A 21,904-nucleotide genomic window follows, 5' to 3' on the forward strand; every position below is an offset into this window, starting at 1 on the left:
ACCAGGGGTTGCAGTACCCTGCAGTTCGCGGGGACGCTCCAGTAGCAAACTCTCATAGGCTATCTCATAGGCTCTCTCTCGAGAAGCTTAGAATCGTGGCGTACAACAAAACACCTTCGGAAACGTATATAGGGGAACGCTTGAGAAGATAGAGACCTCCAGAGGGACCACTGTTCTCGGACGGTATTGCCTCAAGCCTTTCCACCCCCTGGCGGCGAGTCGCTCGCCCCGTAGAGTCTGCCAGGGTACCATCCGTGTTCGGATAGCCCACTGCAGAGTCCCCGCCGGTCCGGAGCTCGTTGCATTCGAAAGTGTCGCTCAGGGTGCCAACTCGGCCGCCCTGGAGGCACCCGTAGCGGATGGCCCAGATTGGCATTTCGTTAAAAAAAATGAGCACAGTGCTGAGTGATTTAATTTGGAAAAAGTGTGTATCAACTGATCTGCAAGTCTTAATGCTCAGAATGAATTTACAACACTCGGACTAAAAACATCACAATTGGTCCATTATTTTTTTTCCTCCAATGCGCTTGGCCACTTGTGGCATTTGTGTTTGGCTGACATTTTCAACATCTAGGGTAGTTTGCTAAAAAAAAATAAGCAAATATAAATCCCATTGCAATAACAATACATTTCATTTATAAGCACCTTTCAGAACTCTCAAGGTCACTTTACAGTCACAGGATAAGTTTTTCTGTGGGGGAGCAGCGGCAGGCACACGCGCCAGCATTCACTCAAACCGGAATAATTAAAATAAAAAAAGTTCTTATTCCGTGACGACAAAGTGTCCTTCAGAGTTTTGAATGGCGCTTAGAAATGAAATGAATTACAGTAAAGTCTCGTTATATCGATATCGGATATATCGATAGTCCCGGTTATATCGATACTATTTCTATGCACGCACGGAGAAAATTACATGCAAACGGGGTCGGATATATCGATAGTCCCGGTTATATCGATATTTTTTTCGGACTCCCTTGAATATCGATATAACGAGACTTTACTGTATTACTATCCATCCATTTTCCGTACCGCTTATTCCTCATTTGGGTCACGGGGGGTGCTGGAGCCTATCCCGGCCATCTCCGGGCACTAGGCGGGGGGCACCCCGAATTGGTTGCCAGCCAATCGCAGGGCACACAAAGACAAACAATAGTCACTCTCACACTCACACCAAGGGACAATCGCCTGCCATGCATGTTTTTGGAATGTGTGAGGAAACCGGATGATGCGGAGAAAACACACGTGGGTCCGGGGAACATGCAAACTCCACACAGGTAGCCCGGACTGGGACGCGAAACGCCGCCCTCTGAACTGTGAAGTCTAACCTAAGTGCTAACCACTTGACTACTGGGCCACCTATAATAATAATAATAATAATAATAATAATAATAATAATAATAATATTAATAATAATAATAATAGTAATAATAGTAATAATAATAAATTATTATTATTATTATTATTATTATTATTATTATTATTATTATTATTATTATAGATAGAAAGCTAGCTAGCTAGATAATATATAGCTAATAGACAGCTAATACATTTGGATTTTAACCACATTACGTATGACCTATGGTATCCTAGCAATTTGTCTGATAGCTTACTAGCTAGCCTGCTCATTAGCATTGTTTGGTATTATTGACCAGGTGGAGAAAAAAAAATCACATGTAAATTTCACTGTACATGGCACATATTGCTTACATTATGCTCTTTCTTTCCTCTTTTACCCATCTAACAACAATTTAAAGTAGCTTCCAATCATTCCGTGATTTGAAAAGTCAAATTTACACCGAACAATCGCTTTCACCCTGCGCAACTAATTGAGTGCAAACAGCAGTTGTAGTGGAGGAAGAATGGTGGTACGTGACATCTGCCGGTCGGTCGTTGATACATGACATCTCTTAAGAAAAAAGAGAGAAATGCATGAAAAGTTGCCAAGCACGTGACGATCTCAGCATTTATGTGTGATAAATACCTGACGTGTTGCTCTCTTGGCATTCCGGGCTCACTAGAAGTGGATGCTGCAGAAAACCTTCACAGAGGAACATGAGCAACAGGTGAGATTAGGCTTAAAGGACAACCGACGTCACTTTTTTGTTTCCTAACTGATATCAGAAAAACGTTTTATAGCATCTAAAATACCCATAACACACAGTATGATATTTTTATTCAAATGCAAAACACCAATAAAAATGACTTAAAGTGTCTAAAAAGTACTTCAATTTGGCACCGCAAGTGGCCAGTTTCAGAAGGTCCCGCCCCCTTGTTCGTGGAGTCACGGCAAGACGCCTTGCCTTGCTCGAGAATCAAAACAATGGCTTCAGATTCTGATAAGATGCTTTCTTGTTATGCATCCAGTTATGAATATGATTCAAATAGTTCTGAAGAGGAAAGTATAAATGTTTGCAATCAATTAAAGGTTTTCTGGGTCGTTTTTATTGCCCAAGACTGATGTGTAGTGTCACAGAAAATGCAGAAGATGGCAGCAGAGCACCGTTGGAAATAGTTTTGTTTTGCAGTTTGGAATTCTTTTCAACAAATATCAAAGAGTTGTCTCGGTGTAACATACAACGATTCACCATTGCGTTATTTATGTGTTTACCTTCTAATTTCGCCATCAACACGGATCAACACGAAGTTTTCAGACCAAACAAAGTACCGCAAAATGCATTGAGGTAATGGTATGTCCTTTCTCAGTCAGGGCCGTTCCTTCAGTGACGTAAGGTGAGGACTCGTCACCAACTCAAAAACAAGACTTCCGGAATATTCAGCACGAGTCTTAAAATGTAAAATGTAAATGTATGTATGTAGAATGTATGTGGTGTAATCTTTGTAAAATACGCTCAGTAGAAGTCATTTGAAGCCATTTTCCAAATTATGGACACAACTTGTCCGGAGACGTCATTTTTTTTTGTTTCCTAACCGATTTCAGGAAAACGTTTTATAGCATATAAAATACCCAAAACACAAAGTCAAATGCAAAACACCAATAAAAATGACTTAAAGTGTCCAAAAACAAATATATATATATATATATATATATATATATATATATCAAGGGTCACCCTGCACAGGCTCACCTGGCTCTGTATCTGTTCCAGTTTGAGGACCCTCTCCTCCTGAAATCAAAAGAAGATCATGCTATTGAGAATATCACAACATTTTGAGATGTAAACTGGACTGAAGGAGAATATATCTATATATCGACAATAAATGTTGTTGTGGGTTGCATCCCTGTCAACCGGCCGTATTTTCCTGTATTCTGTACAATTTTTGCATATTTTTAAATGTAAACAAGAAAGTTTGAACGGGAAACGCAAAAATTGTTAAATACAATTTTGAGACATTTTCGATTCTGTTTTTGCCATTAAATATTTGCAGTAAGGTTAATTATAACAAATATCACTACTCGTAAAAAGCAAAGTCGACCACCGAGAAAACATTTCAGTGCGAAAAGTCTCGAGAAGAAACCAAAGTTCCAAACACAAGTTCCGGTCTGGAGGAATGTTATTTTGAAATCAGTTAAATTAAACATTTACCGTGTTTTTTTCGCCGTAATATAATTAATATTTTTTATAAACATGATACATTGTTATTTTTTTTCTGTGGACAAAATGGATTTGTCCACAGCAAAAAAAGCCACAATGCTCTACAACAAAGAACATACTTGATTATTGGTAGAAATATGTTGAAACTTGTTAAAGGTATTCATGTTTACGTGTCAATTTTTGTTAATAAAATTGCGCAATGAAATATTACGTGTGTGTTTTTTTTCTCAGTGAGGAAAATTTGAGCCGTTAGTAAGGTCACAGTGTCTCGCAGATTGACAGGTATGGGGTTGCTCCACTTGAGATTTCACTGACAATGATCAAATATGACACAACGCAATCAAAATTTGAAGCGTGCTTGAACTTGTACGAAATTAGAGGGGAAAACGTACGTGATTGCAACATGAGCTAACTTGCTAACCTCCTTTCATTGTTTATATGACTTTATTTTTCGGGTTGAACTATGAATCCAATTAACTCATTCACTGCCAGACATGCAAATAATGGGTCCACTCCAGTGCCAGGGTTTTTGTCATTGTCACTCATATTGCAGGACACACAGAATAGTGAGTTTTAGGACGACATAAACAGCGTTAGAAACCTTAGACACTCTTCTTTCATCAAAAAAAAGAGGTACTGTAATTACTAAGTTATATGGGTCTGGAGTTATCTGAGCTTGAAATGGGGGCAGCTGAACAAAATACAATAGAATACAGAGGTATTGATTTATATAGCGCTGAAGCACAAACACGGGAAAAAAATGTGGAAGGGAAAAACATTGCCAAACGTCTGACCAGCACTTTATCGGGACCCCTCGCAAAAAAATGAAAACCCGAAACAAATTTGGGAATGGCGCTCCACGTCTCGCTTTTCAATTGCGGAATAAATTTGTGAATGGCAGCGAATGAGTTAACATCCACATAGAAATGTCATAAAATGCCACATTTGAAACATAACAGGGTGCAAAAAAATTGGATCCACTTTTGCCTTTTTTTATACTTACTTTTAGACCACTTCCTCCATAACACCAGAAACAGCAGTCCAACAATTAATGAGCCGATGACGACCAATGGAGCCACAACAGAGGTCGTCACATCTTTCGCTTTTGGTTCTTGTTCCCGCCCTAGGGAGGTAAACAAACAATGACACATTTTATCATCTGTTGGATAACTTTCAGTCATGATTCATTTGTCAAACAGAAACTAAATCATTTTACTTTCTCTTTCTGCCCAGGATGCGTTTTAACTCATTCACTGCAAGACGATGTGCAAAATTATGTCCACTCCAGTGCCAGGGTTTTTGTCATTTTCACATAAATTTCAGGACCCACACAATATTGCGTTTTGGGACTAAAACATGCAAAGCAGCGTAAGAAACCCTATACTCTCTGGCCCTGCCAATGTCACCCAGGCCAAACACACAGAAACTGCAATATATTTTGTGTTTTTTATTCCATTTTGTTATCATTACAGTTAGTTTTAAAAGTACTTAAAATGTAAATATGTGAAGTGAAAACATTTTCTCATGGTCTTGATATATGGCAGATTTTCACCTAAATTTGGTGGGTGTGAAGAGTTAGCTTGGATGGGCTCCAGCCTGAAATGAATCACATGACTTGACTAAAATCAAATTTAATGATAAGACTTGCGTGACTAAAAGTCATGGTGCAGAGGAGGGGGGAGGGTGAATTTTTCCGCTCGTGTGCGATGTGGTTTGTTTTTTAAAGTGAGAAATGTACCGTTTTATGAATGTATGCGAGGCGACTTTTCATTTTCTTCATTATTCTAATCTATACAAAATATGCCCAGTTAACTCATACGCTGCCATTCCCGAATTTATTCAGGAATTGAAAAGTGTGACGCCATTCCCGAGTTTGTTCGGGTTTTGTTTTTTTCTTGCGGGGGGTGCCGATAAAGTGCTGGTCAGACCTCTGGCACAGTTTTCCCCTTCCCCAAGGGGGCAGCATTTGCCTTTTGTCCATGTTAGTGTTTTGTTACCGCTATAGCTGTTGTTCAAGCGCTATATCAGCAAATACGTATGTATTGTATTGCATTTTAGACAGCCGCCCCCATTTCAAGCTCGGATAACTCCAGACCCATAGAACTTAGAAATTAACTTTTTTCTCTGATGAAATAATAAACACTTTAAAGCAAAAATTAGTGCATCCAAAAGATACGCTGCCAAATGAAAAACAAAGTAATGTAGTTTATTCAATACATTGTAAGAATGAAAATTGTAAAGAGGAGTACATTGGGGAGACTAAACAAATTCTCAAAAAAACCTTTATCAACATCGCAGGGATAATACTAGTGGGCCTCAATCGGCAGTACATATGCACCTAAAAGCTAGCAACCACTCATTTGACGACAATGAGGTTAAAATCTTAGCGAAAGAACATAAATGGTTTGAAAGGGAAGTAAGAGAAGCGATGTTCACAAAACAACTAAATCCTTCATTAAACCGGTTTGGTGGGGTGAGGTTCAATTTGGATCATTCATACAATTGCCTGCTTAGGCAACATAGGATTAGTAATACTGATGAGGTGATACCGGTCGAAGTGGGGCAATCAGGGCAGTCGTTAGTCAGAACGATAGGAACTATCAGTGGAGCAGCTGCAGGGAGTAGTCCTCTGCTCCCCCCCAACCTGAGAGCAGGGACCTATCATAGCAGGGTCCGGCACCGCCATGTCTGGACAGTAGGGATGTATATATAGGGCCTAAACTACCAGTAAGACTTTAGTTTGCTGAAGAGGTTTCTTGGATAAGAAGCGAAACGTCTGACACCTTCAAAGAAGTACAGATGGCGACTGTAGAAACCTTTTCATCGATGGATCACTGCTGTACGACTGAGAGCTTACACAGACGTACTAAAATGCTTGTATGTACCGTTGTTCGTAACTCGAATGTTCGTAAGTCGGGGAGCGTCTGTTTTTAATTATTCAAGGAGTTCAATAAGCATTAAATATTGGATTGGATTTGCCTTTATTAAATTGGGCAAAAAAATAACAATCATAGTTTGTCAGATTTTCAAACAAGTTGAGTCACATTAAAGGATCTTATCACACCTGATCCAGAATGTGACTGTTTTTTTTCTTCTTAGGTGAGTTAAATTCAAAGATTAGAAGAATCTGATGTGGACATATAGGACTGTCCTGAAACTGAAACAGCACATCTATGTCAAATACAAAAAAAGCAAATCAAAACAAATGGAACAAATAATCACCATTTATCCATTTCTGCTAAAGCGGCAGCGGTGGTTTTTATCTCCTCGATAGCCTCCCTTGTTTACAAGATTTTGTGAGATCAAAGTCACGCTCACTGCAGGCATCTTGCACTACAAATACAGGTGCTCAAGTTTGGAGAATGGCTGCAACTTGACAAGATGGAGAAGACTGAAAAACAAATATTTGTTGTTGTTTTTTTTTTTTTTTTTGGGGGGGGGGGGTTGTTTAGTACTACAAAATGTTCCGGGTTCATTCCTGACAGTGCTAGTTCCAACTTGTCATTGACAACCGTACAGTTTGAACTTGATAACATTTCTTGTCTTCTCACGCTATTCTCTCAACACACCTCGTTGAAGCTCCTTCTTTTTGGCAGACACAAAAAGGGAAAGGGAAAAGCTTGAATGACGTTGAATTGAGCTCTCGGGGAGCTTTTTTGATACCTTTAGTGACACAGTTGAAAGCGTCCCAAATAAAACGCATCCCTTTCTCTTGTCTTTGGTTATTGAGGAAAAGGCATTGGAAATACGGTATATGCACCACACCACAAGGTGTTGGGTACAAAAAGGTCCTCAAGGTGTATAAATAAAAAATAAAAAATAAAATAAAATAAAATAAAATAAAATAGGAAAGGCCAGAACTGGATTTTGCAGACCAACCTGCAACATGGCTCACGTCGGGTATCCTCAAGGTGGTCTCGTCATCCTTGCCGCCACTGGCGTTGAACACGGCGCAGGTGTACGCTGAGGCGTCACGCCCTGACGGCAGAGTCAACTGTGCGGACAGGCTATACAGTCCGTTTGCCATCACCTCGGCTGTTGTTTCTGCAACCAGCTGCGTGTCAGGGTCCTCAAACCAGCCCAATCGGCCTTTGGGGTAGCCGCCTTGTGAGCGGCACGTAGCCAGGGTCACTTGTGAGTTTGAGGTGCCGTTTGCTGTGGCGGTGTGGATGCTGGGTTTGTCGTATTTGGCTGAGAAAGATGGCAAGAGGGATGATTCAACACACAAGCAGGTTGCAGTTTCATGCATTTTACTATTTTATTCATTTGATTGATTGACTGATGGGTCAAAATGATGCAATGTAATTGTATATAACAAGAAAAATACATTTTAATGAAATACATTGTCACAAATTTAGCAGAATAACTTTTGTGGAAAAAAACATTATAGTTTTGAAAATTTCACGTTTTTTTAAAGTCGCTTGATGAGAAAACATTGAAATGTGACACAAAAATGTAAAGCTGTTATTTTTCAAATAAAACTCAGAATTTTGTGTTTTCATTGCAGTTGATGTGTTTTAATTTTATTTTAGAAAGACGATGATTAATAAACAACATTAACATATCATTAATCAATGTATTGATAACTGAAAACAACAAACGTAACTCCACCTTAATGATTAAAAGTGAATGTGTGATGACATAATAAAGCTTAACGATGAAATTAACAAAACCTCAACAATTATTAATATGATGAGAAGAGTCAGAATATTGCTGAATAATTTTGGTAAAATCATAAGGTCGGAAACAGTAAAAACATCAATTTTTAGTACAAAATCGTCAAAAATCTGTGAGCGGAGAGACAGTAAACTTCACATTTCTATAACAGGTGTGACAGGGAAATCTGTGACCCGTCAGAATCTGTCGTCTCTGCGGTCGCGGTTTCTGGAGGGTCAGATTTTTCTGTAACACCTGTTATTTATAAACACAACTGAGAAGGGCTGAATAAAAATGGCACGGAAAAGAAAGTCATATTCTGCAGTTTACAAGCTGCAGATAGTGAAATATGCAGCTGAAAACGGCAATCGAGCAGCAAAAAGAAAGTTTGGAGTGAGCGAAAAACTTGTAAGGGACTGGCGAAAAGCAGAGGTTACGCTTACTGAAATGAAGAAAACAAAAAAAGTTAATCGCGGGTGAAAAGCTCGGTGGCCGCAGTTGGAGGAACGAGTTCACGCATCGGTGCTTCACGGCAACCGGGAGAATGCGCCATGCAACTTTCCTGGAAGTCATTGAATAAATCGACAAAGCATGGGCTTCAGTGAAAACCGAAACCATCCTGTCGGGATTCAGAAAGGCTGGAATAATTGGAACTGCAACTGACGATGAGTCTGATGTAAGAGACGTAGAAGAGGAAGTGGCGCCTTGTCTACCTGCCGAGTTGGGGGAGTTATTTAAAAGTGACACAGAGGATGAAGATTTGGTGATGTGGGGTAAAACCTGATATTTTGGTAAACTCGTTAGCATGTTCTTTGTGCTAGATTTATCTGAATAACTCTTGTAAAAGACTGTTATGGGTTACCAAAAAGGAGTTGTGTCCATCGGAGTTGCGTAGAGCGAGAGCTGCGGTGTTATGTTGGGAAAAAAAGGAAGTGAAACGGAGCCTGATGTTCTCTACTTTATTTTAATTTAATTAGTTTATTTTAAATTGCTTTTCAAGATGACATGTATGTTGTTTGGTGTTGGATTTTATCAAATAAAATTTCCCCAAAAATGTGACTTATCCTCCAGTGCGACCTATATATGTTTTTTTCTTCTTAATTATGCATTTTTTGCTGGTGCGACCTATAATCCGGAGCGATTTATAATCCGAAAAATACGGTACATATACTTAAAGCTTTTTGGATGAGGAGCGAAACATTCGACGCCTTCAAAGAAGTACAGATGACGGCTGAAGAAACCTTTTCAGCGATTTTGTATTTTGCTTTTTGGGTGGGTTAAAATGTGTACCCACTTTCCCCTGCTAAAAAAATCCATACATGACTTCATATTACAATGATTAATTGAACGCGAAGAAACACCTTATATGATTCTCACCCGTGACTCGAAGACTGGCCGACTTGTTATCTGAGCCGCTATCACTCATCACCATGCATGAGTAGTTGCCATGGTTGCTTACGGCGGTGTTAGCGATGAGCAGTGACACATTCAAAGACTTGCTGTTCCAGGATGGCTCGGCGAACGAATAGCCCGCCATTGACTTGAGCTGATTATTGTGAACTTTCAACAGCATCAAGCCATCTTTCTTCCAAACAACCGTGTGCACGGTGAGATTTTTCACCACCTCGGACGTGCTGATCACACATTCCACCACAGACTGTTGACCATATTGGCCTGAGTTCTCCGTTTTACAGTCTATGTGAATGAAAGCTGTTTGAGAGCAAGGATCAAGACAGTCATTGAACATAAAAGGAAAAATAAATATGTTTTTCAGTTTCTTCAGTTCTCTTACCGTGCAATGCATTTTGCCCAGTAATGCATGCTACCAGCAGCAGGCACAAAACAAAATCTGATGAGGCCATGATCATTTACCTGTGAAATGGACACAGGAGAAGTTATTCCTTTTTTGTGATATTTGTGAACAGATGTCAACGGATGAAATGAGAGATTGCGAAATCCCAGTTTGAACCATCCAATTTATAATAATATAATAATAATACATTTAATTTATAAGCACCTTTCAAAACTCTCAAGGACACTTTACAGTCACAGGATATTTATACTGCGGGTGAGCAGCGGCAGCCACACGTGCCAGCGTTCACTCAACCCGGAAGTAACATTAAAAAAAAAAGAAACACAACTAAATAACAAATAACTTACTTCGTTATGAGACGTTTACTCACCGTAGGAATGTTGAGAGATGTTTTTTGACCTCCCCGTGGATTATTTGCATCAACAATGGTCACCCATTGGTTGATTTATCATTGTATCTTCTGAGAACACACAAGTAAATGAATGAATGAAGGAATAAATAAATAAATAAATAAATAAATAAATAAACACACATAAATACACATACTAAATAAATAAATAAATAAAGTTTAATAGACATGTTTTTCAAAAGTAGGAGCTCATGTTGGCTAAGTTATATACTTACATGCTGAAAATATGGACGCTCCCTAATTTACGAATGAGATACGTTCCGAACTGTTGTTTGTAAGGTGAATTTGTTCGTAAGTTGTGTCAGTGCTATATTTTGTATTGAATGTATATTTAAAGGACAACCGACGTCTCCGGACAAGTTGTGTCCATAATTTGTAAAATGGCCTCAAATGACTTCTACTGAGCATATTTTACAAAGATTCCACGGCATATACTATATTTTACGTTTTAAGACTCGCACTGAATATTCCGGAAGTCTTGTTTTTGAGTTGGTGATAAGTCCTCATCCTACGTCACTGAAGAAACGCCCCTGACTGAGAAAAGGATACATCGTACCAGTCCGTCCATCACGTCAATGTATTTTGCTGTACTTGTTTGGTCTGAAAACTTCGTGTTGCACCAAAAGGAGGCAGAAGAGGGCGACAAAGCTCCGTGTAAGGAATTAATCAGCCTGTGGAAACGGGCTGATTAATTCCTTACACGGAGCTTTGTCGCCATTTTCTGCCTCTTTTTTAGTGCCTCAAATTGGCACGGAATAAATTCTTTAATCGATTGCAAACATGTATGCTTTCCTCTTCAGAACTATTTGAAAATCATATTCATAACTGGATGAGTAACAAGAAAGCATATTCTCCAAATCTGAAGCCATTGTTTTGATTCTCCAGCAAGGCAAGACGTCTTGGGGTGACATCACTAACAAGGGGGCGGGACCTTCTGAAACTGACCACTTCCGGGTTCATTTTTTGCAGATTTTTGACATTTTAAGTCATTTTTATTGGTGTTTTGCATTTGACTTTTTTTACCGTTGTTCGTAACTTGTAAGTCGGTGAGTATCTGGACAGCAGAACCTCCTACTCCTCCTTTGCTGTCATGAGCATGTCTCAGTCAGACTAATTTGGTGAATGTGATCTGTTTGATTTAAGTTTCCCACAGTTCATTCCAAAACAAACAGTGAAAGTAAAAGGAGATTCGGAGTAGAGCTCTCCAAAAAGTGCAGCTGTGGAGGAACATTCACATCCTCTCAAGGGATGGAATACTTGTGTAGAAACGAAACTAAATGTGTGAAAAAAAATATATTGCAAGGAATTGGGCAGATTCAGAATCTTGACAGAACACAATGGACGGACGACACACAAATTATAGGATTGGTCAACGTATGATTTACTGTAATTGCCAATCTGATTATTTCTCATCATCCAGTTCAGCGAATAGGCCACAACAAGCCCAGATTAGATTTACCGGTAAATAATAATTATAATAATAATAATAATTTTAAGCACCTTTAAAAACATTCAAAGTCACTTTACAGTTCTGTTGATAAGCAGCAGCACCCACATGCGTCAGCATTCACTAAACCCGGAATAACTCAAATAGATAGAAAGCTAGCTGGTTAGCTAATGGATAGATAGCTAAATAGATAGGTAGATAGCTAATAGATAGCAAATAGATAGCTAATAGCTTGCTAGCTAGCCAGCTAGATAGCTAATAGATAGCTCGATACTTAATAGATAGCACATTAGGATTTTTTTGTTTTTTCAGTTGAGAAAATTATTGATCCCGAGGAAGAAGGAAATATCTCAGAAGAGTTACCTTGCCTGCTGAGTCCGAGAGGACAGAAATTTCATCTGTGCTGTATGTCATGCATATGAGCATATTTGACAATAAAGCTGACTTTGACTTTTGACTTTGACTTTTACTTGTAGCGGAGCAGTTATTTTTGAACATCATGCTTAACTTTACAGCCTGTAAGCATTGATAAACAAATCCTGTTGAATGACCTGGTTGTGCCAAGTGAATGCCTGCACCGTTTAGGATTCTCAACCCGGTTGTGATAGATGCTCCTCGAGCCGAAATTTGGGGGTCCACAAAAATAATAACCACAATTATTAGCGTTTTTTTGGAGGACACTGATTCGCTGTAGCGACCCCTTGAAGGGAAAATCCGAAAGGAAAAGAAGAAGAGGAAGATTAGCATTTTTTTAAGTGCACCAATGGAACAAAATGTGCTAAACCAGTTTTTCTTACTCTCAACGCTAAATCTTATTTAAGATAAACGTTTTCAATGGGTGGCAATAGCAGTGCAACCATGTGTTTGGCATTACTGGTTCTATGGTGGCCAATTTTCTTTTCGTACAGAAAAAAGTGACAATTATTCTGCTTGTATTGTCTGATTTTGAGCAGAAATTAAAACACCTGTTATCAAGATATCGGGCAAAGCCCCTCAAAATATAGCATTGACCACTAAATTTGCCAATGTGCTTGTATGAATGAGCTAATGTCTGCATGCCAGCAAGCAACCATGAATAAACCTTACCAGCCTTTTTCTCGACATATGATCATGAAGAGTTACTGCAATATTTTCAAAACGTTTTGCAGTCAACTACAACCTGAATTCTGGAAAGTACCCTCAAATGGATACACGTCAAGTGATGGACAGAGCCATTGCATAACGGTTTATCGTAAATATGCAAATTAAATGCATTGTCCAACGAGTTTTGATGATTTGACTAAAAATAAGGAGACGATGTTGTCTGAAACACTTTCATATTCAATCTGCTGCTTTTACTGACTAACTGATTCACTGCCATTCACGAATGTATTCAGGAATTGAAAATATGACACAGAGCGCCATTCACGAATTAGTTTTTGTTTTTTGTTGCTTGGGTTCCGATAAAGCGCTGGCCAGACCTCTGGCAATGTTTTTCCCTTCCACAAAAGGGCAGCATTTCACTTTTTTTCCATGTTAGTGCTTTGTTCTGGCTTCAGCTGTTGTTAAAGCGCGATATAAACCAATAGGTATGTATTCCATAGTATTTTGGACAGCCGCCCTCATTTCAAGCTCACATAACTCCAGACCCATGTAATTTAGGAAATTAACTATTTTTTTCTGATCAAAGAAGAGAGTCTAGGGTTTCTTATGCTCCATTAAATGTTTATGTAATTCTAAAACTCAATATTCTGTGGGTCTTGCAATTTGAGTAAAAATGACAAAAAATGGCACTGGAGTGGACACATTTTTGCACGTCTGGCAGTGAATGAGTTAATTGGTATCAACATTAATTTTAAACTAGTAGCAAAACTATATTCAAGTCCCAAATACAAGTATTCTTGAATTAACGTTTGTTAGGGGGTGGAGTGTGCTGTAATATTTGTGATAACTTTGGACTGATTTCCTTTCAAAATAAAAATAACAAAGTGATGTAGCAACAAACATGTGGCGTCACAGGTTATACCAAATTAACACACCACTTAAAGGACAACCGACGTTGTGTCCAAGTTGTGTCCATAATTTGTAAAATGGCTTCAAATGACTTCTACTGAGCGTATTGTACAAAGATTCCACCGCATATAGCTATATTTTACGTTTTAAGACTCGCGCTGAATATTCAGGAAGTCTTGTTTTTGAGTTGGTGACGAGTCCGTACGTGACGTCACTAAAGGACCGCCCTTTACCGTAAAAAAGACGCATTGTAGAGGTGCTTCCATCACATCAATGCATTTTGCTGTACTTGTTTGGTCTGGGGACCTCGTGTTGCACCCAAAAGCCGCCAGAAGGCCAGAAGAGGGTGTCCAAGCGCCATATAAAGAATTTATCAGCCTGTGAAAACGGAGGTGGCCACAGGAGGTCGCCATTTTGTGCCTCTTTTTTTTGGGTGAGAGATTTTCCCCCAATGTTGCCTCAAAATGGCACAAATAAATTCTTTCATCGATTTAAAACATGTATGCTTTCCTCTTCAGAACTATTTGAATCATATTCATCACTGGATGTGGAACAAGAAAGCATATTCTCCGAATCTGAACCCATTGTTTTGATTCACCAGCAATGCAAGACGTCTTGGCGTGACGTCACTAACTAGGGGCGGGACTTTCTGAAAATGCCTAATTCGCAGCTCTTTTTTTTTTGCAGATTTTGGACACTTTAAGTCATTTTTATTTGTGTTTTGCATTTGACTAAAAATATCATACTGCGTGTTTTGGGTATTTTAGATGCTATAAATGTTTTTCTGGTGTCAGTTAAAAACAAAAAAGTGACGTCGGTTGTCCTTTAATGGAGAGCCCCGAGCCGTTGACTTTGACATCTGTGATTTATAGTCTTCCAACAAGCATGTTTTGGCAACGTGGGAGCACAAAACATGCAAACTACACATGGGGAGACTGAAACCAGGAATCGAACCACTAACTAACGAACTTTGAGGCAGACGTGTAATCCACATGGGGTATCATACATTATATTTCAATGACATTCGTAATACTGTACTTGGTTTTTCAGGGGTGAAAAAAGTCTCACCTCATTATGGGAGTCCATGGACATCAATATTTGAGAAACCCTAGTTTAATCACGACAACTTATCTTTGTTTTTATGCGATGACAGTGTCACAAATTTGTCGCGAAAGTGCAGCGACCAATAGGCGCTGAGTGAGCGTTTGTTTTACCTTAAGCCAAACTCACACGGCCCCATTTTTCCTCTTAGTAAAGCGGACACAAAACACGACACGTGACATCGAGCCGTCAAAACGAATTTAAAAGTAAACATGGTTACTCACCTAATGGAGATCGTTCGTCGTCGTCGGTTGGCGCTGGTTAAAGTGGACGACACTTTCCCCACCGCAGACTCAAGTTGTGTCTTTTGGTAGAATGCCAGGAGAAATTTCCCAACCTCATACTTTCACTTTCGGTATGACCGCAATCGTGGCGTGCAAGGACAAAACGTACTGTTAGGTTAAAATATTACAGGCTAATATTAGCATTTTACGGTTATCTTTAAAATTGTAAATATTATGAAGGGAATTAAATATTTACCTTATTGCGCAACGTTGTAACATAACAATTGGCATGTTCGTTGTGAGAGAGATCAGCAAAGAATCCGGCAAGTTACTCACAGATAATTTATTCCTAACAATTTGATCTAATACAGAATTCCAGGTCTCAGCTCCTTGAGACAGAAAATATTCGTGTGCCCCAAATCAGTGAGAGACGAAAGATGAAGACTGAGACTGAGGAGCGCAGATGCATATTCAAATGTGGCCCTCACAAAGAAATAGTGTTCCCATTTGGTCCTTCTGGGATCTGGTTCACGTGTCTGCTCCCAAGGTAGTTCCCTGACTTCCAGGCGGGGTGCAAGGTAGATCAAAAGTTGTGTCCTGCCGAGTTAGTGTTTGGTCAGTTCCTTTCATCTGCGTTGTACAGTTACACACTTCCTTTGTGCCTCTGCCAGCCGGCTCCCCTTTAGATCCTCTGGCACCTGAAACATGTCTCCAACTGATACCTCTTTGTCCTGTTATCTATCTAATTACAAGCAAAGCAATATTTATACTGATTTAACTTACTATGTTTATCTTGAGCAATGTTTAATATGGCTAAATAAATGTATATATTTCCTTCAGTACCCATATTAAAAGCGCAACATTAATCTTGGCTTTGGCATTTCCCTTCAAGGGGTCGCCACAGCAAATCAGTGTCTTCTCTATCTTGAGAGGTTTGATCCGCATGTTTGTTTTGGCCAAGCTTTTACGTCAGATGCCCTTCCTGACACAACCCTCTGTATTTATCCGGGCTTGGGACCGGCACAAGAAGACATGTCCCTTTGTGGCTACAGAACAAGCAACTCAATTTACAAATTACGGACGCAACTTGTCAGGAGGTGTTGGTTGTCCTTTAAATGGAGGCCAACTAAACTGTACCTAACTGTTAATATTTGCTGTTTTTTTTCTCACAAACCAATGTTTCCTTTTATATCATTCAGAAACATAAAATAAAAACATCCATTAAAATTTGTCAGACTTTAAAAGTAAAATGTCCTTACTCACATGTGAAGGATTAGAGATGTCAAAACATTTCTGCAAACTTTGTCCAACTGCGACCGAACCAAAGTTGAGCACGGGGTCGTCGTATTGTTGCTCAGCTTTCAAACTCTGGCTTCTCAACTGAAGGCATGGGTACTTGGCTTTTCACCGCGAGAGCAAACAAGATAAAAGGGTAAATGATTCTGCGTGCAACCTTTACACACATGAAGCGCGCTGGTTGATAATCACAGTACCCACTCCCCGAAGACGCACTGCGACACTGCCCACGGCTTTCTCTTCCTCCTCCCCGAAATGGCAAGAGACCTGTTTGTTGTACAAAAGCGCCTGCTGTGGTTGGAACACCACCATGAGCTGAATCTCCTGGTTGGGCTTCAGCACGCCTCACTTGTTCCAAACACTCCCAGTGGAAGTACGTGTGGAGTTTGCTGCGTGACGGACGCACCACGCGGGCAAGATGATTGACGAAGTCCAACATGGATGTTTGTGTTTTTTTTTTTAGATCGAGGTTGAGATGATGCGATACCTGAGATTCTTCAGCAGGAAAGGAACAGAAGCGGTCTGATGAACCGCGCAGAGTGGAAGGAGCACTGTGTCTGGAACTTCAACAGCCGGATAGGGAATCACAGCTCGAAGCGGTATTTGGAAACTGGCCTTGAAACTCAATGCTATCCTCGTACTTGCACTTCTCTTCGATACGTGTATATATATATATATATATATATATATATATATATATACAGTGATATTAGTAAAATTATCAGCAAAAAGCTCCAAGTAGGCGATCGACGTGTGCATTCAACGAGGAGTATGGAAAGTAGCGCCGGCTGGAGCGCTGTTCGGTCGTGTGCTTCCGCCGAAGATCACTCCGCCAGATCCGAAGGTCATGTGCTTGATGGACCGGCCGTGGTGGGTGTGTATTATGAAAATAAGGCTTAATTTTCATGAATTTGACATTCGTATGATGAAAAGTTCGTATTATAAGGCGTTCGTATATATTATGTGATATCATGAGAGGCTAGCTCTCAGCGGGACGGGACAACAAGTGCAATGGACGACAGGTTTGGATGCAAAGAAAAAGGTTTTAATGAAGGGTTCCAGGGGGGGATTCACAAGCAACAAAGGTTTGAATAGTGTCTCTTCCAATACTTATCAAAATAAAGTCTCTTCGGATGCTTAAATCCAAATAAAGTCTCTTCTGCTACTTAAATCCAAATAAAGTCTCTTCTGCTACTTAAATCCAAATAAAGTCTCTTCTGAGGTAAAACTGAAGACGGAGTTCTTTACAAGAGTCTCTATGCCTCACCCCTCTTGACGTCCTCGTCATGTAGCCTAGCCACCTTAGCTAGGTTCAAATCCAGTGTCCAGTCGTGGGGTCCCAACTGGCAATGAGTTCCATGCAGCAATCAACTTCTCTACAGAGCACAGCAATCGAGCTTGTCTTTCCCCAAGCTGCACACTCAGAGGCTCTCTGCCTTAACAGCCCTGCTTTCCAATCAAGCCCTGATCAGCTGCAGGTGTGTGGGTTTAATTGCTGCCTTCCACCAGGTGGGGCCAAGACTCTCTCTGGGTGGAGCCATCTTCGGGGGATGTATTTGCCCTCCAGGACACAGCCTCTCGTGACATCACAATATATATATATATATATATATATATATATATATTTGTGTGTGTATGTATATATATATATATATATATATATATATATATATATATATATATATATATATATATATATATATATATATATATATATATATAAATCTCATTTTCCGCACCGCTTATTCCTCATTAGGGTCGCTGGAGCCTATCTCAGCTGTCTTCGGGCACGAGGCGGGGGACACCCTGAATTGGTTGCCAGCCAATCGCAGGGCACACAAAGACATACAACAGTCACTCTCACACTCACACCTAGGGACAATTTGGAGTGGTCAATCTGCCTGCCATGCATGTTTTTGGAGTGTGGGAGGAAACCGGAGGACCCGGAGAAAACCCACGCGGGTCCGGGGAGAACATGCAAACTCCACACAGGGAGGCCGGACCGGGACGCGAACCGGCGACCTCTGCACTGTGAAGTCGGTGTGCTAACCACTCGACTACCGGGCCGCCCCGAGATATATATATATATATATATATATATATATATATATATATATATATATATATATATATATATATATATATATATATATATATATATATATATATATACACTACTGGCTAAAGAAACTCACAGCTCTCCACGAGCGCCTAGCAGCACAAATGAACCAGTTGCTGATGGATGGGACTCACCCAGGATGGCTAACCGAAGGGCGAACAATCCTGATCATGAAGGATTCCTCAAAGGGTGCATTTCCTTCCAACTTCCAATAACCTGTCTCTCCACAACATGGAAGCTCATGTCAGGCATCATTGCGGCTAAGATAAGTGGACACATGGATCAATACATGAGCAAAGCAAAGAAAGGCATTAGTAGAGATACTAGAGGTGCCAAACATCAGCTGCTGGTTGACAGAACAGTCGCTCAAGACTGCAGGTCCCGACATACCAACCTGTGCACAGCCTGGATTGATTACAAGAAAGCATATGACTCGATTCCACACACATGGATCACTGAATGCTTGGAGTTGTATAAGGTCAACAGGACCCTGAGAGCCTTCGTTGCAAACTCGATGAGGATGTGGAAAACCACACTTGAAGCCAATGGCAAGCCACTAATGCAAGTGTCCATCAAATGTGGCATATACCAAGGTAATGCACTCTCCCCACTGCTGTTCTGCATAGGACTGAACCCCCTCAGCCAGATAATCGCCAAGACAGGCTATGAATACCGCCTCAGAAATGGAGCTACGATCCGTCACCTCCTCTACATGGATGACATAAAGCTGTATGCTAAGAGCAAAAGGGACATAGACTCCCTGATCCACACAACCAGGATCTACAGCAGTGATATCGGAATGTCATTCGGACTGGAGAAATATAGTGGGATGGTGACTAAGAGGGGCAAAGTAGTCCACACTGAAGGGGTCTCACTCACTCTCACTGAAAACAGCTACAAGTACCTCGGTATACCACAGGCCAATGGCAACCTAGAACTACCAACAAGGAAAGCGGCTACGACCAAATACCTCCAGCGAGTGAGGCAAGTCCTCAGAAGCCAGCTCAATGGCAAGAACAAGACCCGGGCAATAAACAGCTATGCCCTGCCAGTGATTAGATACCCTGCAGGAATAATAAGGTGGCCAAAGGAAGAGATTCAGACTACGGATGTTAAGACCCGAAAACTCCTCACCATGCACGGAGGGTTCCATCCCAAGTCCAGCACCCTGAGACTGTACACAAGCCGTAAGGAAGGAGGCCGGGGACTAGTGAGTGTGAAAGCCACTGTCCAGGATGAAACATCCAAGCTCCATGAATACATCAAAGAGAAGGCTCCAACGGATGATGTACTCAGAGAATGTCTCAGACAATGGGGAACAGAGGATGAGGTGATGGAAGAGGGACAATCATGGGAGGAAAAGCCCCTACACGGGATGTACCACCGAACCATAGCAGAAGTGGCTGATCTCAATAAGTCCTATCAGTGGCCAGAGAGGGCTGGCCTAAAGGACAGCACAGAGGCACTCATCCTGGCTGCCGAAGAGCAGGCCCTGAACACCAGAGCCATAGAGGCAGGGATATACCATACCAGACAAGACCCAAGGTGTAGGTTGTGCAAAGGGGCACCTGAGACAATCCAACACATAACTGCAGGGTGTAAGATGCTGGCAGGGAAAGCCTACGTGGAGCGCCATAACCAGGTGGCTGGCATAGTCTACCGAAACATCTGTGCGGATTATGGACTGGAAACCCCAAGGTCAAAATGGGAAACACCTCCCAAGGTGATGGAGAATGACCGAGCAAAGATCCTGTGGGACTTCCAGATACAGACCGACAAGATGGTAATGGCCGACCAACCAGATATCGTGGTCATAGATAAAGGGGAAAAGAAAGCCGTTGTCGTGGATGTAGCAGTCCCGAGTGATGGAAACATCAGAAAGTAGGAACATGAGAAAATCGAGAAATACCAAGGGCTCAGAGAGGAGCTGGAGATAGCCTGGAAGGTAAAGGTGACAGTCGTGCCTGTGGTGGTCGGAGCACGGGGAAATGACCCCCAAACTCGACGAGTGGTTGCAACAGATCCCGGGAACAACATCGGATATCTCGGTCCAGAAAAGCGCAGTGCTGGGAACAGCACGGATACTGCGCAGAACCCTCAAGCTTCCTGGCCTCTGGTAGAGGACCTGAGCTAAAATGGGGGACAGACACCACCCATGGTGGGTGAGACGATGATTTGTTTTTTATATACACACACACACACACACATACACATACATTATACTGTAGAGTGCACATGTACCCATCATGGGAATATTAATCCCTATATTAATCCCTTCCCCGGCCGGCAGAAACGAGTGCAGTATACACATTTTCACAAAATGTTCTTTTCAGTTATGGACGAGTTTCACCGTCTAAAACCCTCACTTCAAAAACCAGCTACATTCGTATATACAGACACCCCCAATTTACGAACGAGATACAGTAAAGTCTCGTTATATCGATATCGGATATATCGATAGTCCCGGTTATATCGATACTATTTCTATGCACGCACGGAGAAAATTACATGCAAACAGGGTCGGATATATCGATAGTCTCGGTTATATCGATATTTTTTCGGACTCCCTTGAATATCGATATAACGAGACTTTACTGTATGTTGAACGGCCATTAACGGAATTCGTTCGTAACTTGCTTCAGCGCTATATTTTGTATGGAATGTATGAACAATGTCAACTATTCTCATTATTATTTTTATTCTGTATAATTCATTTGGAAGCAACACACGTAACACCAAAATGTTAACTGCTTGCAGAATTCTTTGTGTTTTCCCCCCATATAAATAAAAATACATTACCAATTAATTTTTTGATTGGATTTACCTTTATTAGTCTCGCAGTGGAGACATTTACATTTCACAGCAGCAAAGTGATTTGTGTCACTAAATATGTTTTTGACGCTGAGTTCAAAAACTGCCTCCACTTTTTTATTCTCAACTCTTACAGTTTAACATTTTAATTTTTGGGGTTTTCAATTTGGCCAGTGAAGGAAACAAAAGTGGGGCAATTTTAAAAGTCTGGACAAAAAATTCTGACAGAAAAGTTAACTTTCACCGATGATTACAAAAACAATACTTTTTGACCAACATGATTAAATCAGGTTTATATTTTTTTTAATTGCAAAAAAAAGTAACTTGCAGGATTAACACATGGTACAACTCTTCAAAAATGAAGACCTATTGCATCCGCATTCACAAAGCACAGTTGTGAGACAATGTGACTTTACATGAAATATGTAAAATATTTTTAAGGGAATGAATTTTGTTTCCCACAAGTCAATAAAGACAAGGAG

General features: G+C 40.5%; 1 protein-coding gene and 1 long non-coding RNA gene across 3 annotated transcripts; one reads left to right on the forward strand and one right to left on the reverse strand.

Annotated features, from left to right (window-relative positions):
• Nucleotides 1–394: 394 nt before the first annotated feature.
• LOC148892254 (CD276 antigen) lies at nucleotides 395–16,596 on the reverse strand. Of its 2 annotated transcripts, none has more exons than XM_089006634.1 (10): nucleotides 16,460–16,596; nucleotides 15,197–15,321; nucleotides 10,394–10,483; nucleotides 10,003–10,082; nucleotides 9,588–9,920; nucleotides 7,434–7,745; nucleotides 4,558–4,677; nucleotides 3,087–3,125; nucleotides 1,982–2,038; nucleotides 395–1,906 (listed from the first exon to the last, which is right to left on the reverse strand). In XM_089006634.1, exons 4-10 carry the CDS (start codon nucleotides 10,076–10,078, stop codon nucleotides 1,791–1,793), a joined length of 1,053 nt encoding a protein of 350 aa, XP_088862760.1. In that variant the 5' UTR covers nucleotides 10,079–10,082; nucleotides 10,394–10,483; nucleotides 15,197–15,321; nucleotides 16,460–16,596; the 3' UTR covers nucleotides 395–1,790. The 2 variants fall into 2 exon arrangements, with proteins under 2 accessions (XP_088862760.1, XP_088862761.1); XM_089006635.1 differs by lacking the exon at nucleotides 16,460–16,596 and adding an exon at nucleotides 15,453–15,876.
• LOC148892255 (uncharacterized) lies at nucleotides 16,489–17,100 on the forward strand. Its single transcript, XR_016116285.1, has 3 exons — nucleotides 16,489–16,628; nucleotides 16,703–16,865; nucleotides 16,956–17,100. It is a non-coding gene; the product is annotated as an uncharacterized LOC148892255 (long non-coding RNA).
• The last annotated feature ends 4,804 nt before the right edge of the window (nucleotides 17,101–21,904 follow it).

The sequence above is a fragment of the Hippocampus bargibanti genome, linkage group LG10, assembly GCF_051943395.1.
Source record: "Hippocampus bargibanti isolate YZ-2025 linkage group LG10, ASM5194339v1, whole genome shotgun sequence".
In the NCBI taxonomy this organism is placed as follows: Eukaryota; Metazoa; Chordata; class Actinopteri; order Syngnathiformes; family Syngnathidae; genus Hippocampus; species Hippocampus bargibanti.

Excerpts from the sequence above, each read along its gene's own strand:
- LOC148892254 (XM_089006634.1), bottom strand. The coding sequence starts at position 10,078 with ATGATCATGGCCTCATCAGATTTTGTTTTGTGCCTGCTGCTGGTAGCA. Across the intron at positions 9,921-10,002 it reads TGGGCAAAATGCATTGCACG|CTTTCATTCACATAGACTGT; the intron begins GTAAGAGAACTG and ends GCTCTCAAACAG. Across the intron at positions 3,126-4,557 it reads ATGGAGGAAGTGGTCTAAAA|GAGGAGAGGGTCCTCAAACT; the intron begins GTAAGTATAAAA and ends TTTTGATTTCAG.